General features: G+C 37.3%; 4 protein-coding genes across 5 annotated transcripts in view; all 4 read left to right on the top strand.

Annotated features, from left to right (window-relative positions):
• Window positions 1-3: 3 nt before the first annotated feature.
• On the top strand, window positions 4-1,921 carry LOC105562231 (probable tyrosyl-DNA phosphodiesterase; the record flags this gene model as incomplete). Its single annotated transcript, XM_012012896.1, has 4 exons — window positions 4-611; window positions 688-1,230; window positions 1,345-1,546; window positions 1,677-1,921. Coding segments are annotated over 4 exons (1,500 nt in total), but the record flags the coding sequence as incomplete, so codon positions are not given.
• Window positions 1,922-4,588: 2,667 nt separating this feature from the next.
• LOC105562208 (protein THEM6) lies at window positions 4,589-11,910 on the top strand. 2 transcript variants are annotated; one of them, XM_012012850.1, is made up of 5 exons: window positions 4,589-4,749; window positions 5,778-6,162; window positions 7,626-7,840; window positions 9,122-9,307; window positions 10,945-11,910. In XM_012012850.1, exons 2-5 carry the CDS (start codon window positions 6,009-6,011, stop codon window positions 11,056-11,058), a joined length of 669 nt encoding a protein of 222 aa, XP_011868240.1. In that variant the 5' UTR covers window positions 4,589-4,749; window positions 5,778-6,008; the 3' UTR covers window positions 11,059-11,910. The 2 variants fall into 2 exon arrangements, with proteins under 2 accessions (XP_011868240.1, XP_011868241.1); XM_012012851.1 differs by having other exon boundaries at window positions 5,743-6,162.
• A 986-nt stretch (window positions 11,911-12,896) lies between these two features.
• On the top strand, window positions 12,897-16,165 carry LOC105562207 (protein THEM6). Its single transcript, XM_012012848.1, has 4 exons — window positions 12,897-12,933; window positions 13,469-13,771; window positions 15,047-15,261; window positions 15,346-16,165. Exons 1-4 carry the CDS (start codon window positions 12,912-12,914, stop codon window positions 15,580-15,582), a joined length of 777 nt encoding a protein of 258 aa, XP_011868238.1. The 5' UTR covers window positions 12,897-12,911; the 3' UTR covers window positions 15,583-16,165.
• An 87-nt stretch (window positions 16,166-16,252) lies between these two features.
• Window positions 16,253-19,510, top strand: part of LOC105562206 (tetraspanin-9) — a 12,713-nt gene continuing 9,455 nt past the window's right edge. Inside the window, exon 1 of the mRNA XM_012012846.1 lies at window positions 16,253-16,534. The gene's annotated coding sequence lies outside the window, so the exon portion shown is untranslated. The remainder of the gene's footprint in view (window positions 16,535-19,510) is intronic.

Genomic DNA, 19,510 nt, shown 5'->3' with positions numbered 1-19,510 from the left:
CACCCAAAGAATAGTCAGCAGAATATTAGCGACTCTCAAAGCAGTTCTAAAAATAGCAAGCGAGATGCGGAGCCCGGAACGTCTATCATGGATATGTACCAATCTTGCGACTCCGAAAAGTCAAGAAAGGAAGTTAGGAAGAGGGCCATTCAAATGATGAGACAATCCGGATACTCTGTATCCGTCGTGGAACCAGGAGAGTTTGCGATCAAATATGCCTTCTCGGCACCTTATCACTTATTCTACACGAGGGTGGAAAATTCGAAGGAGACTTACAATCAGCAGTTCTCCATAACATTCCCTGAGATTCTCGACCGGAGTCTTGGAGAAATTGTCAACAGTCTTCATTTAAACTTCATGGTGGACGTTGGATGGCTGTGTTTGCAGTATCTGTTGGCCGGTCAACGTACTGACATGATGATTTTGTACGGCGATAGGGTGGATCGTGAGAAATTAAGCAGCAACATTACCATGATAAAAGTAGATATGCCGACCCAGTTTGGTTGTCATCATACGAAGGTCATGATTCTGCAGTACAAAGATGACGGGATCAGGGTGGTTATCTCCACTGCCAACTTGTATTCTGACGACTGGGAAAATAGGACACAAGGGTGTGTTAAATGTCCTTAGATATTCTCTAGTAGTATGATATCTATCCATAAATATTTTTTATTGTGTCCTGATCAGATTGTGGATCTCGCCTCACTTGCCCCTGCTACCAGAATCGGCAAATCCCAGTGACGGGGAATCTCCAACAGGCTTCAAAAAGGATCTCGAGCGATATCTGAGTAAATATAGATATCCGGCCTTGACGCAGTGGATATGGGCGGTGCGAAGGGCGGATTTTTCTGACGTGAACGTGTTCCTCGTCGCTTCTGTCCCTGGGACTCACAAGGATAACGAGGCCGATTGTTGGGGGCACAAGAAATTGGCTCACGTTCTATCGCGTCACGCCACATTGCCGCCGGACGCCCCCCAGTGGCCCATCGTCGCGCAGAGTTCCAGCATAGGCAGTCTCGGTCCAAACTTCGAAAGCTGGTTGTCGAGAGACATAATTCCGTGTATGTCGAGGGAGACTACTAAGGGTTTAAAGAGTCATCCACATTTCCAGTTTATTTACCCGTCGATACAGAATTACAAGCTCAGCTTCGATTGTCGGAATTTATCTTGCTGCTTACCCTACAGCGCGCAGGTGCATTCTAAGCAACAATGGATAGAATCGTATTTATGGTAAGTTACAATTGTTTCTTTTCATTCTATTTTGATCTTTATGCCTATATCTTTATACCTTAGAAACAATCCGTTTTTTTCTACAGTCAGAATTTGATATTGATTTTTCTACAGCCAATGGAAAGCTAAGCGAACAGGACGAGAGCGCGCGATGCCTCATATTAAATCCTACACGAGGATTTCGCCCGACTTGAAAAGCATTCCCTGGTTTGTGCTCACCAGCGCAAATCTAAGCAAAGCCGCGTGGGGAGTCCAACGAAGCAACCATTACACAATGAACTACGAGGCTGGCGTTATATTCATACCAAAACTTATCGTAAGCGCCGTATTATTGTATTAACAGAATTTCTAACATATTGTTGAAGGCACGTTATTGAAATGTATTAAAGGTACATGTTTCAGTCGATTAATATTAATTATTGCATTTTATACTCGTTTGTATTCAGACTGGGACAACAACATTTCCTATCGAGGACGAAGAGGATCCAGCCGTCCCCGTATTTCCGATTCCGTACGATCTTCCATTGTGCCGATACGAGTCGAGCGATAGTCCTTTTGTCAGCGAATTTCTCAACTCTTTGGGCAGAACATAATTTTTCAGCTGATGACACTAGTATTTTCTTAAATGACGGAATATTTTTGCATCCGCATTTGTATATTTATTTACATATATTTTTATAAAATAAAAGCATTAAATGTTTTGTCTCGCTCAAAATCTTCCCTTGGAAATTTATAAAAATGAGTAGGGGGGGAGGGGAAAGTAATTTATAGTTTCGTTTGACAAAAATTCAAGACTTCGACAAATTTTGAAAATCATTGGCTTCCGACATAATTACTTAATTGTTTTCATTATTTATATCCGCAGAAATTATGTTAAATGAATTACCGCTCAATCGTAAAATATATACACACATAATATAGGATTATTCATGCAGAAGAAGTAACAAAGAAGTAATAAATGTTAGAGAATTCTTGTATATGGCGCACGACTTCTTCCTCAGTCTCGATTTCGCGACGAATTCGTGCCGGTCGCCTCAGACGCGTTTTCCATAAAACATCAGCACGAAAGCACTTCCTCGATGCAAGAACCGAAACGTAATATTAGCGTCGTCCGTTTTGTACATGCTCAGCCTTCAAACGGCTGTTAATCAAATCATATACGCAGTAATTACGCGAATCGTACGCACGTTAGGCAACGCACGTCTTGTTGAAACACGTATATATACGATTTATAAGAAGAAAAAAGAAACGCGAAAAGTTCTAAGTTGTACGTCAGACACGTCATTCTGATCGTAAAGTAGAGCAGATTCTACTTTTGCGAAGTGACATTGTTAACCACATAGTTCAATGGTAAGCAAGACACGGAAAGGAAACAACTCTTTTTTTTTATGGGTATATATTTCCGTGTATTATGCAATTTCGTTGTTTATCCTTTATCCTCACGCCTGATTTCGGAACGTACGCTCTTGTCTTGTATTATCGCTTCTATTGTGAAACAGGTCAAACATCACTTCCTTCGGCAAACAAGAAACGCCGAGCGGTCCCGCAGAGCTTTGTATTTCTATCGATAGTATTGCCTGGTGATAATCTCGCTACGTCGATCTTTTCAAGGATGTCGTCGACAGACGCGGCGTTGAAATCAACAATAGCTGACAAGTATAGTCTTCATACAATAAATTCGACAGTTTATTCAGTAAAATAAAATGTGGATAATTCAGAAAAGCAGTTGTCCATAAAACTAGTACAATTTTTCCAATAGCAAATTTTATTTTATATATCATGCATAAGGTGTCATAACTTATAAACTCACACACATTCGTTTAATGTACATTTATTTACATATAAAGCTCATTTGTGTTATTTTACACATTAATCGACCAACAAGAAAAAATTCGCGGATAAAATTCCAATGAAATGGAAACGACCTTTCTTGTGCTATAAGGAAAACTGGTTTTTTTCCACAAGGTTATATTTCGTAAGGCTGAAATACGACCTTGACCAGGTTCAATCCGGAATGAATGATTAATCAGAAATGCCGGAGATTGTACAAAAATCGAGGTACAACTTTGTAAAAGAGATTGATCGATATTGAATGCTGTAATTGAAAATATATTTTGCATTATGCACCATTTAATGTCCATGCAGCACAGAAGTTTGTAGCTACATTGCGGTCAATGCACAATGTGGCAGAAATATTGTAAAAACACAAATTTTCAGTATAATTGGAAAATGTTATGACAACATTTAAAAAATATTATCAACAATCTTTTGAATCACTTTTAGAGCACTATGCATTTATTATTCCTTAAGACTGAAAATTTTATTTTTACAAATAACAATTTTTACATCAAACTTGAAATACCTTTTCGTACACTTTTTATTCAATAATATATAACTTAAGAAATGTGACACATTGATGTATTACTTTTGAAACAAATTGGAAATACTTATGGGAACATTTTGCGACGTAGAAATGAAGTAAGGCGAAATAGTTCGAATAGCACACACACAAGCTATTCGATAGAAATATAATTTTCATCCATATTACGGATATTAAGCATGAATTGTTTCTTTGCACAATGGAATGGCACGTATGTCCTTGTTACCGATTGTACTGTTTTAAAGTGTTTTTCTAAAACCTAATTTGTTTTTTGAAAATCAATTTATAATAGTTTAGAATTGTTACCATAATGCATTTTTCAGGCAAATAACGATTCCCAGTATCTACATTATTATACACACAAGTATCTATAAATAAGTTTGCAAGAGGCAAAAATTTTATGTAATTATTGTGTAATTTTATGTGAAATGATGCTGTTTATTTCACTTACAATTAAATAAAATTGACAAAGCTGTTATGCCGACTTGTGTAAAATCTACAATAATATTGTGTATATGTATATTATACTATAATATTACTATAATGTTACGTATTATTTTTAATAGCGGATATTTAACAGTAATATTTCTTAAAGCAGACATTTGACCGTTGCTACAATCGTGGGATGAAATGTTCCCACAATGTTCTTGCAATCTTGCTGCGCTGTGTGGGTAACAATTAAAGAGGATAAAAAATTGATTATTAAAGACACGAATACGAGTTTACACTTATTATTCTAAATGCAGCCGCGTGCGATCATTATCGTTCAAGATCAAGCCAACCGTAATCTCATTCTTTTTAATTGGAGTGTTCGACTCCGCGCTTCGTCTTCGATATCGGATCAATTCTCTCTAGCTAGTGACGTCAAATGTTTTTTGAACCGCCGTGAGCCTCCCACCAAGAGGCGGACTTCCTAGTTGGATGTCCTCGGCGCAGATGCGGCTTTCGGGAAGGGACATCTCGGTGTCGGCTACGGCGGCTAGCCGATGACGTCGATCAGTGTACGAGATGTCATCGACGAGATAGGATCTCGTCTACCGGATGTGCGGGTGCCACCGGCGTGTCTCTCCCGCGTCCTTTTGGTACCGGCCCGGGCCCGCGCTTCCGGAAGACCTCGCCGGCGGATCAGCGGACTCTTGGTAAAATCTACCGGAGGGATTGTGCAAGTGTCGACCGTGTGGGAATACGCTGAGAGTGACACGTGCGGTTATTATTACATGAAGGACGGATTTCGTGTGTAGACGCTAAATTTTTGGGAAGAGAGCCGATACGCGCGCGTCGGCGACCACTCGCGGAGAACGTGTCCCGCCTGATAATACAGCTGTAAACGCGAAAGTATTGAAAGTGGGCTCTGCTGCGGAGCAAAATTTCGCTGCTTTGGCTTGTCTGATTTTTACCAGATTCTTTGGCTAGTCGAAACGATTGATTAGCACGTCGACGTTAATCGTGCCCGACAATTACTTTTCTTTCTCTATTTAAATAAAGATTAATTTACACCTCGCCTTGTACATTCGCGTGCTATCTTTCGACAAGCCTGGAAACTTTTTTTCTCAATGCTTGAGAAATTCTTAGGCCGTCTTGCATTTGTCTAAAGTTGCTGTATGGAACATTTCTACGGAGTATCTAAAGATGGTCTTAAGACGGCCTTGAATATACCGGACTTAGAAATTTTCTACGACCACACTAGAATAAATAAGTCGTAAAGCGCAGACAGTTGTTTAATTTTTCAATTATACGCCTAAGCAGCACATGGTTCCTCGTACTATTATTTTTCTTCTCAAATGGCAAGTGTAAAGAGTCAACTGGTTCTAAGTCAACAGCGTTATATTATATTTTTTTAGGCGAGTCTCGTGCGAGAGATCGCCGACAGTCGGGTGTCATTTGTCAGTAAAATCGATAGCGTCAACGTGCGTCGGGCTGTTTAAATATTTAATATTTGTAGCATACGTTCCGCGATAAAATTGGTTTCAATCGAGGATACACGATTATAAGCGAAGGCACTGTCAGCCCCCCGTCGCAACGGAATGTATGAATTGTCCACGATCTCGAAATCTCAGTCCGGAATCCCTGAATCCCCACGGGCGCCGAAACTCTAGTCTCAGCATCCGCGATTTTTATTTCTGTCAACCAAGCCCGCCGGAGCCATGACGTCGTCCAATGTTTTAAGATGAAGCCGCTGCAACCGGTTCGCGGCTCTTCGAAATGGTGCGAGCGCAGCCTGCATTCTTATTGACGGGACGAGGAACGCCGTCGACCGCCCAGACGAATCGATAACCGGCGCGAGGTGTTGCGGCGGTGGAGGATATCGCAAGTCTAGCCACCCCCGACGCGGCGAGCGTCCGGCCTAATCGCCGGATTGATTTTCGTGGAGCGACAACCGCACGGCGCGATCAAGACGATGATTTGCTGGGTCCTCGTCGGGGGCTTCGTAGCCATCGTGCTCGTTTACGGCCTCGTCGAATTTCATTACTTCCTGCGCATGTTCCTCACCGTCTTCCTCGCACGTTACTGCAAAAAAAGGGTGCACATTCTCGACGAGACCGTGATCTACGGTACGTGAGAAATTTACGCTCAGCTCCAATTTTTACGAAACGCTTAAAATGCCTCGTTAGTATTTGTTAGAAAAAGTTTGACCGTGAGAAATCTCACGGTTACTAATTACGCTATTAATTTAAATGTCGCAAAATGATTAATCAGGCCTCATCTGGACTTTCATCTCAATTATTTCATTGAGAAGTGAGATTAAGATTTGTGTTATCTTTATAAGAAATTCTTGCGATTTTGGCGAATTTTAACAGGACGCTTTAATTGTCAATCCCTGTGTAATTGAACACGGAAAATTTTGTCCCATAATAATTTCTAACGCGACAGTGACACCTCGATATTAATTAAAATATTAAGAGCAATTACATTAAAGAGCCCACCACACGTCGTTACGGTATAATCTAGGAATCCTTATGATCTCTCCCGGTTATCTCCCTCTCGTATAAACCTTGACCTATCATGTGCGGAATCAGCTGGCTCGTAGAATGTCGCAAATCCGGATTATTGATTGCGCCCCGTAACGAGCTTAAATAGCGCAAAATATCAATGTCTTCCGCGCGAGAAGAGTATTTTCGTCAAGTTCATTCATCACGTTATCCGTTTCCGGCGGATAGCCTAGCCTAGCTAACTTGTTAGTATCTCAACGTTTGCGTCGTTCATTTCATATGTAGCTTTTGTCAGCGAATGCAATGACCGATTAGTCGTGTATACTTACGTATACGTACCTATGTAGGCGCTCAGCCACAGTTACGCGTCCCTAATTCTTTTAACTTCATCCGAAGTTAAAATCAACCATGTCTTAAAATCATCATGTTCCATTATATAATGTCATTATATAACGTAACAATGTCTGGTTTCGATCAATTGTACAGAAATACAGTTATTTTGATATGCGATTTATGTGGAACATCGTGAGATTGAATTTCCTGTTTCTTTGAAGTTGAAAAGTTCCCAATATAACTTTATACAATATACCCTCGAGTGCGACGCACTGAATTATAATTTTGACCCTTGAATATGAAACATTACGTTCATATGCGTAGAGGAAAGTCCTCTATTATGAGATAGGTTTCTAATATGAGACAGCAGGCTTTCAACATCCAAATTCAATCACAAGTCTTTTGTCGCAACGGTTACAGAATCTAGCAATGAATTTTCCACTAAACAGATTTCGCTCCGAGAGCAATAAATTCACGGTGGAATCAACTGATGATGCCTATTAGTGTAACAGAAATCCCGCTATCCCATATTAGGATCCTATCGCACAACGGGGGATTTTCCTCTTTTATTGTCGTGTCATTATATTGTTTGTCGCGCATCATAAATGCGTTCTTGTTATTACGTAATTTACATCTTGATCTCTCATCTCGGTATACTCATCATTAGAAAACAAAGCTAGACGACTGCAAAAATGTAATTGATTATAACTCACATTAAAAGTAAACACAATTATCTTAGAATGACTTTTCAGGGATCTGCACCACCAATGACGTGGACGCGCTTTTGTATCACATGAATAACGCAAGGTATCTTCGCGAGCTCGACTTTGCGAGGGTCGACTTTTACGAGAGAACAGATCTGTACCGAGAGGTTCGCTTTCAAGGATCCGGCGTCGTGCAAGGAGCTGCCACTATACGCTACCGGCGATTCATCAAACCGTTAACAATCTTTAAAATAACGTCTAAGGTAATTTGTGCAAATTAAATGTGAATTAAATGTAGCCCGAGCATATATTTTAAGGCTCAAATATGTAAGCATGAGAGAAAGAGATGTTATTGAATTGATACACTGAAAAAAATGATGTATCAACAAGATCAGCGTAATTGAAATCGTAAAATCGTTGAAACAACATCAGTATTAATACATGTAACACATCAGATTGTTAACTTAATAATCTGGATATTTTAGTTAAATGCTTAGAGTTCAAATCCATAGCAAATACAATTGAGTGAATTATTTACGTATATTTGTTTCCAAGCAACTTTTTTGCTTAATTCAACAGCTTATTTTGCTTAATTCAACAGCATTTCTTTTCGTGCAACTTTTATAAGTCACTTTTGTTCGATGTATTATCGTTTTTTAGTTGGGTACAAAGTAGCGTATGCATGCCACAAGGCAATTGAGTCATTTTATGTACCTGACGTGGTAGCAAACGCGTCAGCAGACAATTACATTTTTTCAAAGCAATCGTAATTCTATAGTAAACGCCATTTTGATTTCGTAATTGCAATGCACCACGCGATCGAATGACGCACAGTCTCGAAACTCATGGCGGTTCTCCTTATGGAGGTGCTTGTCCTTAATGTCCTTAACAGACACACTTATGTATCAAGAGACAAGGTCGTGTCTCTATACTGACTGAGTAAATACGTGAAAGGCAGTCGTGCATATTTACGCAAAATAAAATAGCGAGTTAGTCGTATTGTATAAGTAATAATAAGTTCTGATTTAATTCTCAATTAATTAATAATTATATAGAGCACACAAAGAAAAATATTTTGCTGAACAAAAGGCATTGCAATTTAAAAATCAACGAGTTCAACGAATATACGCATGACTGTGTTGCCATGTGCTGCCACAAATTGTTACATAAGTATCTGAAATTGTAGCTCAAAATATATGAAAAAAAATTGCAAACCGGCTTACTTGTACATGTCGCAAACACTTATGTAATTTAATTAAATCGGCAACCGGTAACCGGTTCAATACAGGCTTCTTATACTTAAATTTATTTCGCTATTAGAAAAACAGACTTAGAGAATAAACATGTATTATGCATAGAGGTATGACATTTTGATGTTTATGCGCAAAATATCGCAAAATGCCACGTTTTTAATATAATTGTTTTGCATAATATATGCATAATATGTATATGTACAATCAAAGTTTTAATTTTGATTATGCATAATAAATGTACAAAAATATATACGTAATCTGGCGTAATGTAAATTTCATTAATTTTTTCAGATTATTTATTGGGACGAGAGGAGTTTTTTTATGGAGCATAGATTTATCACGCCGAGCGACGGTTTCATAAGAGCCATTGCGATTTGCAGGCAGAGACTTCTTAACTGTAGCGCTGACACTGTCATTGGCGCATTGTTGACCCGTAGAGTGAAACAGAACGGAAATGTGGAAGCAGGTGTGACGCAGGTAGGAATTAATTACAATGAAAATAAAAATTTTATGATATGTAATTTTTAAACGACTTACTGCCAACGACCTGCGAAACGGCCAATGTTTTTATTTAAAAAACACTACAACGTTTCGGTCGCTTTGGACCCTTTTCAAGTAATCTGAAACCGCACATAAACATGAAAAAAAGTAATTATAGCAAAAGTAAATGATAAATTTATACCTGTTCATACAATTATTAATGATCTCATATGTTTGGCCAATATCACTATGTCACAAAATTCAAGAGTTGTCGACAATAACTGGCACAGTATATTTCTTAATTAATACACGACGTTTCGGCCAGTAATACTGGTCCTTGTCAAGTATAACCCATTAAATGTGATAGCAAGAAATCTGAAAAATTGATTAAAATGGGAGCAAATACAGAAGCTGAATATGTAAAATATAAGAACGCAACCAAGTCGCTGACACGGGTGACAAATAGATGTATCCGGTTTATACAAGAACATTATTCACTGGCGATCCACCTTTCTGACGATCATTTGTCAGTTCGACATTTTGTCAGTTCAATCTAATCTCTCGTCCAACACACATTTCTTGACACTTTTACTCGTGCTTAACAATTAATGGTGCAACTTCAATTGACTTTGTACTCTTCAACCAAAGAGTGCAATCGTTTTTTACTAATATGTAAGTTTATTAATTTATTTTTATTTATTCTTATTTATTCCTATTTATTCATATTTATTAATTCGTAATAATGTATAATGTAATAACACTCTTGTTTGTACACAGCCTACTAACATAGTGATATTGGCCAAATATGAGATCATTAATGTGTGAACTAGTATACATTTATGGTTTACTTTTGCTATACAGTAGAACCTCGGTTATACGGCCTTCGATCAACCGAGGCTCCGCGTTATCCGAGCCACCGGACTTATCCAAGCACTCCGCATTAATCGAGGTGTGCGCTCGGATAATACGGAAAAACTCGGATAAAACGGATGACGCCGCTATGCTGTATGCGCGGAGTAGTTTGCGATTGCAACATACCTTTTGCTTAAACAAGCATAAATTTTAATCTACGTTCGTTAAATTTTTTACTTTTATATGTTCATGGGGTTAAATTCCATTGTAGCATTTTAAATATATAAAAAATAATAAAAGTTTTCGAATTTTGTGTTTCTTCCGTGTTATCCGAGTTTTCGCTTGTCCGAGGTACCCCCCCCCCCCCCACATTACCTCGGATAAAAGAGGTTTTACTGTAATTACTTTTTAAAAAATGTTTATTGCTGAGTTATTTACGGTTTCAGATTACTTGAAAAGGGTCCAAACCTGGGACCAAAACGTTGTAGTGTTTTTTAAATAAAAACATTGGCTAGTGTAGGTCGTTTAAAAATTACATATCATTGGTTTTAAACTACTGGCGATATTAAATCTATTTGTAAATCAAACGTGTTATTATGAGTTATTGATGCTATCAAGAATATGTCTACAATAACAGGAAGTATATTATATATGTTGAAGTATTATACAACGAAGTAAAGAAATATTGGCATATATCGCGATTGCTCGAATCGCTTTTGGTCCATCCGATCATTAAGTTAAATGAACTCGGAATGTAAATTAAATGACGTAATGTGTTTTAGTTATGTTCTGTGCGGCCAGAGATGCCACCCGAGGTGAGCAGGTGGATGGAGAGCAACGAGATATCCTCAGCAATGTTGAGGCAGGAACCACTTCTGCTGACGACGCGCTGCTGACAAACGGACGTAGCGACGTCCAGCGGTGACGTCGTTTTGGCACCAATATATACAACCACGACCGTCTAACAACCCGAATATCGGAATGCGATTTCCATCCTTAATTATCGGTCGGACCGGAAGTTATTCTGGCGGAATTCCGGAATAAAATCGATTAATTTTAGTGATTCTTGCGACTTGAGAGTTTAACTGGTGAGATGGAAACTTAGCCCCAAAAACGGCCTTTCGATAAAATACATGATAAAAACGATCTCAACACGACGAGTCTGTGTTGCAATCGAGACGGAATAAGAGTAATTAATGTAATCGCAGCGAGCGATTATTTTTTCCTAGTATTTCTATTGGAACGTGCATTAGCCGAATTCTTAGAAAAAGAGAGTGAGAATTCTTAAGAAGAGAATGAAAATTATTGAAATAAAATTTCTTGTTGATCCAACTGGCAATATAATTAATTAAATGTTACAATTGGTACGACGTTTCGACCCGAGTATCAGATCCTTATCAAGTAACCGAACTGCGAACCAATATGTCACAATTTCTTAAAGGTCGTAAGAAATTATAAATTACAATTAAGAGTGTACATATGTAAAAGGTTCCTCGTACATAGATGTTTGCGGAGCATAAATTATAGCAGATTCACAGGTCATTGTCAAAACAGGAAATCGTCAAAAACATTATTCTGACTTAACTTAAGTGAGCACGTTCGCGCGTTATAAAGTGAACTTTAATTTCTTACTACCTTAAAAAAATTGTGACATGTTGGTTTGCAGTTCGGTTACTTGATGAGGACCTGATACTTGGGTCGAAACGTCGTACCAATTGTAACATTTAATTAATTATATTGCCAGTTGGATCAACAAGAAGTTTTATTTCAATAATTTTCATCACTGGTGACTTTAAGTATACTTCTCTACTGGTAGAATGAAAATTCTTAAGAAGACGCTTTTATTGTAGAAGAAGAATATAATAATTTTTGTTACCTTCATATTTTATTATTATATAATATTTTATTGCTGAGAGTAAAAAATCAATGTAAGATATTACATTTATTGAAATATTGAAGTATTAATTAAAATTTGAACATATTGCATATTAATATAATGTGAAAATTATGTAACCATGTACGTGTAATATTTTTACATTAAATGACAAATCATATACTTCAAAATTTGAAGCAAGGTGGATTTTTCTGTGTGCTTTGTTTCACGCATTAACTTATCGTTGAACTGAATGTTACTATTGTGCATAAAAATATAGAATACTCTCTTTTAACACGTTATTAGTTAACTATAACTGATTACATTAACGAAGTATGCATCTCATTATTTTCTACATAATCACGCTGATTGTGAAGCATATACGGCAGGGAAATAACAAATATTAATTTGTTTAACCTGTAACAATGGATGTCTATGTATTTACATAATAAAATTAGGTGCCTTTACACATTGGAAGAAATATATCAGTCTATTAAACAAACACGCTTTTTCGTGATATTTTCGATTTTCTTAAGTAGGTATGATATTTTATTGTCTGCTTTTCTGCTTACGTAATGGCTTTGCAAACTACGTATCTAATGGATGTATGCATATGCGAGCATAAATAATTTATAAACTTAACAAGGTCATCGATTTATTAACATTGTAAATGTTCGCCTATGTAAATGTAACGTAGTAGTTCATATATTTGAAAAAATACCTTCTCGTTTACTGTGTGTATGTTAGAAGATAAATTTTTGAAATTTTAAGTTGAAAACAAAAGTACAAATTAAAACAATAATATTTATCTAGGAGGTCCTAGAAAGAACAATAACCCTTTTACTGACGGATTCTGTAGTATATTCTAAAGTGAAGATGCTTATACAAAAATGTCAAGGTTATCGTAGTTTTTATATACGCAACAATTTTAAATCAAGCATGTACAGTTGACAATCAGTTTGTGGAAATTTCGCTTACTCAGGCATAATATACCGTGAAGGTGCTTCAGTAATTTCTTTGTCATATTTAAAATTATGCTGATTTCTAGAAACTGAATTAATGTGAAAGGACATCTTCACGATGCCTAAGTGCGCGAAAGTTTTGCACACTGATTAGTCAACTATGCTTTTCATTTAAAAACTAGCCTCGACATTTTTGCATTGGGATTTTTGCCTTAGAATATTCTATTCCGAATCCGCCGGTGAAAAGATTATGGAGTTTTCTGGGACATTCTGTATAAAGTGATTAATATTTTTCTTATAGTTTTTGGCCAACATAATAAACTTGTCATGTCATTATATGTGATGGATCTGGTATAAATTTGTATAAGACATTACATTTACAAATTTCATCTTATTATACTAAACTAGTAAGAATATTCTTACTATACTAATTTGATTTTTTATTAATCTGTTATATAACGTACACTGAAGCGTTTTTCTTTAGTAACGCTTACGAAACCGGTTCTGCAGAGACCGCAAGCCAGAGTCACTGCGGTCAGTCTTCTGTCGACTGTGAGAAGGCGTGCATCGAGCTGACGTATCTTCGAGCGATCGTATATTTTGTTCAGATAACGCCGGTAGAGCTGATAATGCTGTTCTCTTGTTGCGTGGCGATAGTCGCCATTCTCTACATTCTATTCGATGTAAATTACTTTTTGAGAATTATCTTCACCATCCTTTGGGGCAGACTTTTCGAGAAGAAAAAGAAACTCTTCGATACGACAACGATTTACGGTAAATTTTTATCATAGTACAATACAGTGCATTGAAATAATACATCGAGTATTAATAGATCTTGTCGTTAATTTACTTGTGAGTGAATCTATTTGTTAAATAAGGCGGTGTGTTAAATAAGGCGGTTTGTTAAATGAGGCATTTTTATTACCAGAACATTAATGGTGATAAATGGTGGTTAAGAACGGTAACGAAGGACGTTGCATAATAAATTAATAAAGTTCAGAAAGCTCTCATGTGATAAACACAAATTCGAAGGAATAAGGACTAAAGAGAGCTGTGACAAGATGTTAGTGTCTAAATAATTCTTATTTTAACTTTATTACGAAAAATATTACTCGGTGCTCAAATTAGTGAGACGCTCGCCTAATGAGTAAGTTAATAGTTAGTTATTAGTTAAGGTAATAGTTTTCGCAATAAACTAAAAATAAGAATTATTTAGACATTAACATCACAGCTCTTTAGTCCTTATTCCTTCGAGTTTGTGTTACCTAATAAGAAAATATTTGCTGAGATATTATTAAAATACGTCGTAGGAAAAACTTTGGGAAATAAAACAACTCGTCGAATATAGAAGAAGCGAATTATAGATTGTATAAATTCATTGCCACTATTGTCTGTATCAAGATCAAAGGTCGCGAATAAAATTTGCATTCTTAAATTTGTGACGATGAATATAAAAGAGGTACGTCACAACAGTTTGCAAAGATTATATGTAACAATCGTACGACGCATTAAAATGTTCGTAATTCAGGATTAGAATTTTACATTTATTTATGGCATTATAACGTATAGAGTTTGCCGCTCTATGAATCATGCTTTTCAAATGTATTCAGTTACATTATGTGGGTCGGCAAATAACTGTACAGAATGATGCGCCAGCATATCGGCGTGTTTCCTCACTCTATGGAACACTGTGTTCGTTCGTAGAAACACTCAACAGTTACGTATACATATACAGGCTTCTTGCAATGTCTGTTATAAACTCCAAAATTTTTCTTTAATTCTTTGTGCTAAATTTCTTTCAGTCATTATATAATATAAGATTAATTTTAAGCAGAACTAAAAAACCGAACGAATTGTGCGATCAAATTATTCGAGATAGAAACGTTCGCTTTCAAAAGAGGAAAGCGTTTGTTTAATATATATACACATATCTGTATATCTAATAGATAATCTCGAGAAATCCAAACTGAAAGCCTAGACTTATTCTTCGGTCACCAGAGTATTTCGTCTGCGTCACAAATAATAGCTGATGAATTCTTCTCGTTCTAGGAATCTGCACCACTCAGGACGTTGACCTGATCTTGAAGCACATGAATAACGCCCGGTACTTGCGCGAGTTGGATTTTGCGCGATTTTATTTTTACGATAATTCTGGAATTTACGCCGCGATCGTAAAAAGAGGAGGCGGCGCTGTCCAAGGTGCATCCACTATACGATATCGCCGAGCGATTCCTATCTTTACACCATACAAGGTTACGACGAAGGTACGATCGATACGCTTCTTTTGCGCTCTTTTGTTTTTTCTCTACGTCCACTAATCACGTCGATTCAAAATTGTATTGTTACAGCTTATTTACTGGGAGGACAAGCACTTTTACGTAGAACAGCAGTTTATCAGTCTCACGGACAATTTTATTCGCGCCATCGTATTAAGCAGACAAACTGTAACTGGATTAAAGGTTCCGGTAGAGGATGTAATCGCCGAAATGGAGCCGGAGACACGCAGGCCGGAGCCCACCAAAGAACTTCAATTGTGGCTGGAGTCTATGGAAGAATCGTCTAAGAGTCTCAAGAAACAAAAGTGAAAGAAATAATTCTTTTTAATGCGTTTGTTGTATGCGTTTGTTATTTATTTAATTTTTATATATTACGGATGATTCTTTGCTACAATATGTATGACTTTTTACATATAGGTTTATGAGGTGTATCTAATTTTTCCGTCATTATACATATAGGTAGATTAACGGCAGATCTTTTTTATGACAGGACGTTGTTTTTTAAAGCTTTTAAGTTAAAACGCGCGCGTTTTAAAATTAGAAATTATAATATACAATATATAATTGTGTTACATATCTCGATGTTGAAGTACAGTGTTGAGTAATATTTAATTTCGATTTATACATCGTAACACAATTCCTTTGTTATTGCTCTACAATTAATGAGGGCTAAAATTTTATTAAATTTTATTAAATATGTATTATACTCCTCTCATCAGTTGTAGCGCGCTCGTAATCTTAAATGAATGCGATTAATTTAACGGGGCATTTAACAATGAATCCAAAAATATTTGTCGCACACTTAAACAATGAAGTTCCTACTTTTATCACAACGCTGATAAAACGTTGATACGATTCTAATGTTTGGTCAATAAATTTTTATTTAAACAAAGATCTACAATTGCATTTGTCAAGATAACATGGTTGACGAATTATCGGAACTTTACACGCTCATTACGAAATACCTCGTATGCTTTTTTTTAGATTTACTTTTGCAATTAATGTTAACGGATAATTCGACGCGTCGTCTGTATCGCGAACCGTTAGATGGCGATTCTGGTATCAGCTCGGAGGAACGGAGAACGGATGTTGCTGCGGCTTAGTACCGCGCAGTCGATCCGCGAACTCGAAAGCTGCCGCGAAGTAACGCGAGTCGACCTTTGACTGCGTTTTCCATGAACTTTTGTGAGTCACTCGGTGGCAAAGAGCTCGCGACAGCTCTCTACAGAGAACAATATAGATGAGCATCTTTATTTCACCTGTGAGTGATCAGTGTATCATTACGTTCATTAGAGACTTGCGTAATTAACGGAACACCTGCTTTTCTCACGTTTTAAATTCCTGCTCGTTAAACGCGTCATTTTTATTAACTTTACATTTACAGAGAACGTTAGGTCTGTTGCTTCAGATTTTCTCACACATTGTTGCGGGCGTTTAAATACAAACGATTAGTTTTACAAAGGTGATTCTGCGCTGATGTTAAGATTAAAGGAAAGTCATGGTTTTTTTTTAATCGACAGTAAATGCGTATCAAGGGAAGGAATATTCTGAGAATTTCAAATCGCAGTAATTTGCGGGAGTTTAATTACTGAAATAATTGCGTTATTATATTTCGTAAGTACATTTCGTCGGGTGTCACGAGCCGGGAGTTTTGTAATGTAAAATTCGCTTAATGAAGCACAAACGTGATATTCACTACGTCTTGACCGGTGAAGTGGAGTTGTGAAATGCTTCGCAGATTCAGCATTCAGTGAAACTCACGTATTTTTGCTTACAAACACAACCTGGATACGCTCGGCGTCGCGTTCGCGAACGAGTTAACGATAACTGCACGGGTGCGTAAATGCACGCGCGGGTAAAATTACGCGATTACATCACGGGAAATGTTGCATGCATAGATCGGACATTGTTCAGGCCTATTACACAAATTATCGACAACGCGATGCGATTTTCTACATTTCAGTGAAAATAGCGTCACGAATGGGCAAGTTATTCTTTATTAAGTTGTTCACTCTCTATGAAAGTATACGGGTGTCTGAAACTAACAGATGTTCAGCAGATTGCACCACAAATTCTTTGACCAAATTGGGCCCAATTTTTTTCTTCACGCGACGTATCAAAGCGTGTCTTGTCTCTAATTAATTATTGAACAAAGAGAGCTTGTGGTAAACGAAGCTTCAGGAGAGAAAAGTAAAAATCTTATTTTTTAAATTAATTAAAAACACCTATCTTCAATACAATTTAAATTTAAACTTAATTACAGATATAATAATAATAAAATATAAATGTAAAATAATGAAAATTTAAAGAAATATAGGGAATATGATTTTTTTAACATCTTGGCGAATGTTTTGATATAAGATATTTTCGAAATTTTCTTTGGCGAGTTGGAAAGATAACTAGCAGTTTTAGACAATCACGAGATAGATATTCCTCCCTATATCTTCTTTAAGAGTATAATATACATGCGTGCTACTGTGCGAATTAGAAGTATTTTGAAGTATTACTATTGAAGGTCATATTCGAAACGCGTCTACTCTGCGTCGCTTCATCGTGTTAGAAGATCATCACGTTAGTGGTCGGATTAATACTGTCGCGTGTGTATCTCATGGCCTTATCAGCCTCGACGAGATGATTTAGACCTCGACTGAAAAGATTAATATGTTTTCAGCGAATTGTCTCGAAGTGGCGACCGCGATCGTTATGCGAGTTTACCGATGTACGGGACCCTTTATGCGTAATTACAAATTAGACAATTTATCTACGATAGTGAGTCGAGCGCGAGTGCAAGCGTACTTTGCAGCGTGTACAAGCATGGGAGCCATTTCGTTCCTTCGACACAATAGAGAGAGAGAGTTTTATTGTCTTGTGATTTTCTCACATATCTGAAAAGTCGGGACGTCGCTTTCTTTCGTCGGTTTTCCACTTCTAATCGCAAACACTTTTCCAACTGTGTCTAAGCTAGAAAACGCACGCTGATAATGCACGCGGTTATCCCGAGTGCCAGGAGATCGATCGTGCGAACAGGTCGCTCGTCGATTTCTCTTCCCATGCGCCAACATTTAACAGCACGATGAATCGGCGCTTTCCTCGGCGAAGATATTGTTTCTTCTAGGTTTATTACCCTTCTCCCCACATAAATTCGTAGGAAATTGTGTACATTCCAAACTCGAAATGGCCTTTAACAGTTTCATAACGTTACCCGCTCGCTTTCCGTCAGACACGCCGTAGCACGTTCAAAATTATTAATTATCGTGAAATGACTTGAATGAGTTTCCGAGTTAATGTTTGAAACTCCTCGAAATTAGGTCTGGGAGCGCGTAAAATTGCGGCTGCTGCAATTGAAAATACGTTTCATTTCGACCCTTAAATGTACACGGTCCCGCGACATGATTATTTTCCCTGTAACCGTATCTCTCAACGAGATTTTAAATAATACCGCATATCGCGCTTTTAATATTTTATTTGCCTTAAGTGCAACCTTTATTTTAACTCCACAAATATTATTTACAACGTATAAAACAAAATTATTAGGAAATATGTAAAACTCGTGTCTATGTCTACTTTCTTGTTTCGATATTTTTTTAACTTGTACTGAAATAAAAATGCAATTTGCGTTTTCTATAATATATTTAGAAGAATGTTATTTTTGAGGAAGGGTTGACAACATGCAAACGCTCGAGTGGCGACGCAAGAATTTCAATGACGGATTTGTCGACCCAAAAAAGAGACTTTCCTAATACCGTGTTTAAGAAACCGATCACGTATGCGTGAGAAGGGTCGAGTGGGATTAAGCTGACTCGATTCGTGCCCGTGCGCGGCTTTGTCCAACGAAGGAAACGCATGTCTCGACATATAATTTTACGATTAATTTTTACGCAACATTTTGCAGTAATCCTCACGTAATCGTAATCTTTATCCGCCGATTGCAGCAGGAAATTAAAGATCGTCGCAATAAGTACGATACTACAGCTTCATTGCGGCGCGAGAGCTCTCTTCAACAAGCTCGTTACGCCCGATATTCTTCCCGCTCCAACGCGACATAATTACAGTTTCTGCAGTTCATATTCCCAACGTGTAACCATCCTGATTTGTGCGAGCATTTTGCACGGGGTAACTAATGAATCTCGTGCATTTTAATAACGTATATGCTTTCTTTTGTGTCACGAATAATATTAAGATCAAAATAGTCTAGAAGTTGGCTGTAAAGGCCAGTGTCCACGATGTTAGAACTTGG

This window comes from Vollenhovia emeryi, unplaced genomic scaffold (genome assembly GCF_000949405.1).
Source record: "Vollenhovia emeryi isolate VEMERY1.0 unplaced genomic scaffold, V.emery_V1.0 DF939193.1, whole genome shotgun sequence".
NCBI classification, from domain to species: Eukaryota; Metazoa; Arthropoda; class Insecta; order Hymenoptera; family Formicidae; genus Vollenhovia; species Vollenhovia emeryi.
The sequence above is the reverse complement of the archived record's forward strand: the minus strand, read 5'-3'. Positions and strand labels throughout refer to the sequence as shown.

What these genes read in the sequence shown, in the direction of transcription:
- LOC105562208 (XM_012012850.1), top strand. Translation starts at nt 6,009, where the DNA reads ATGATTTGCTGGGTCCTCGTCGGGGGCTTCGTAGCCATCGTGCTCGTT. An exon ending in CGACGAGACCGTGATCTACG is followed by an intron (nt 6,163 to 7,625) that starts GTACGTGAGAAA and finishes ATGACTTTTCAG; the next exon opens with GGATCTGCACCACCAATGAC. An exon ending in TCTTTAAAATAACGTCTAAG is followed by an intron (nt 7,841 to 9,121) that starts GTAATTTGTGCA and finishes TAATTTTTTCAG; the next exon opens with ATTATTTATTGGGACGAGAG.
- LOC105562207 (XM_012012848.1), top strand. Translation starts at nt 12,912, where the DNA reads ATGCTTATACAAAAATGTCAAG. An exon ending in CGATACGACAACGATTTACG is followed by an intron (nt 13,772 to 15,046) that starts GTAAATTTTTAT and finishes TTCTCGTTCTAG; the next exon opens with GAATCTGCACCACTCAGGAC. An exon ending in CATACAAGGTTACGACGAAG is followed by an intron (nt 15,262 to 15,345) that starts GTACGATCGATA and finishes GTATTGTTACAG; the next exon opens with CTTATTTACTGGGAGGACAA.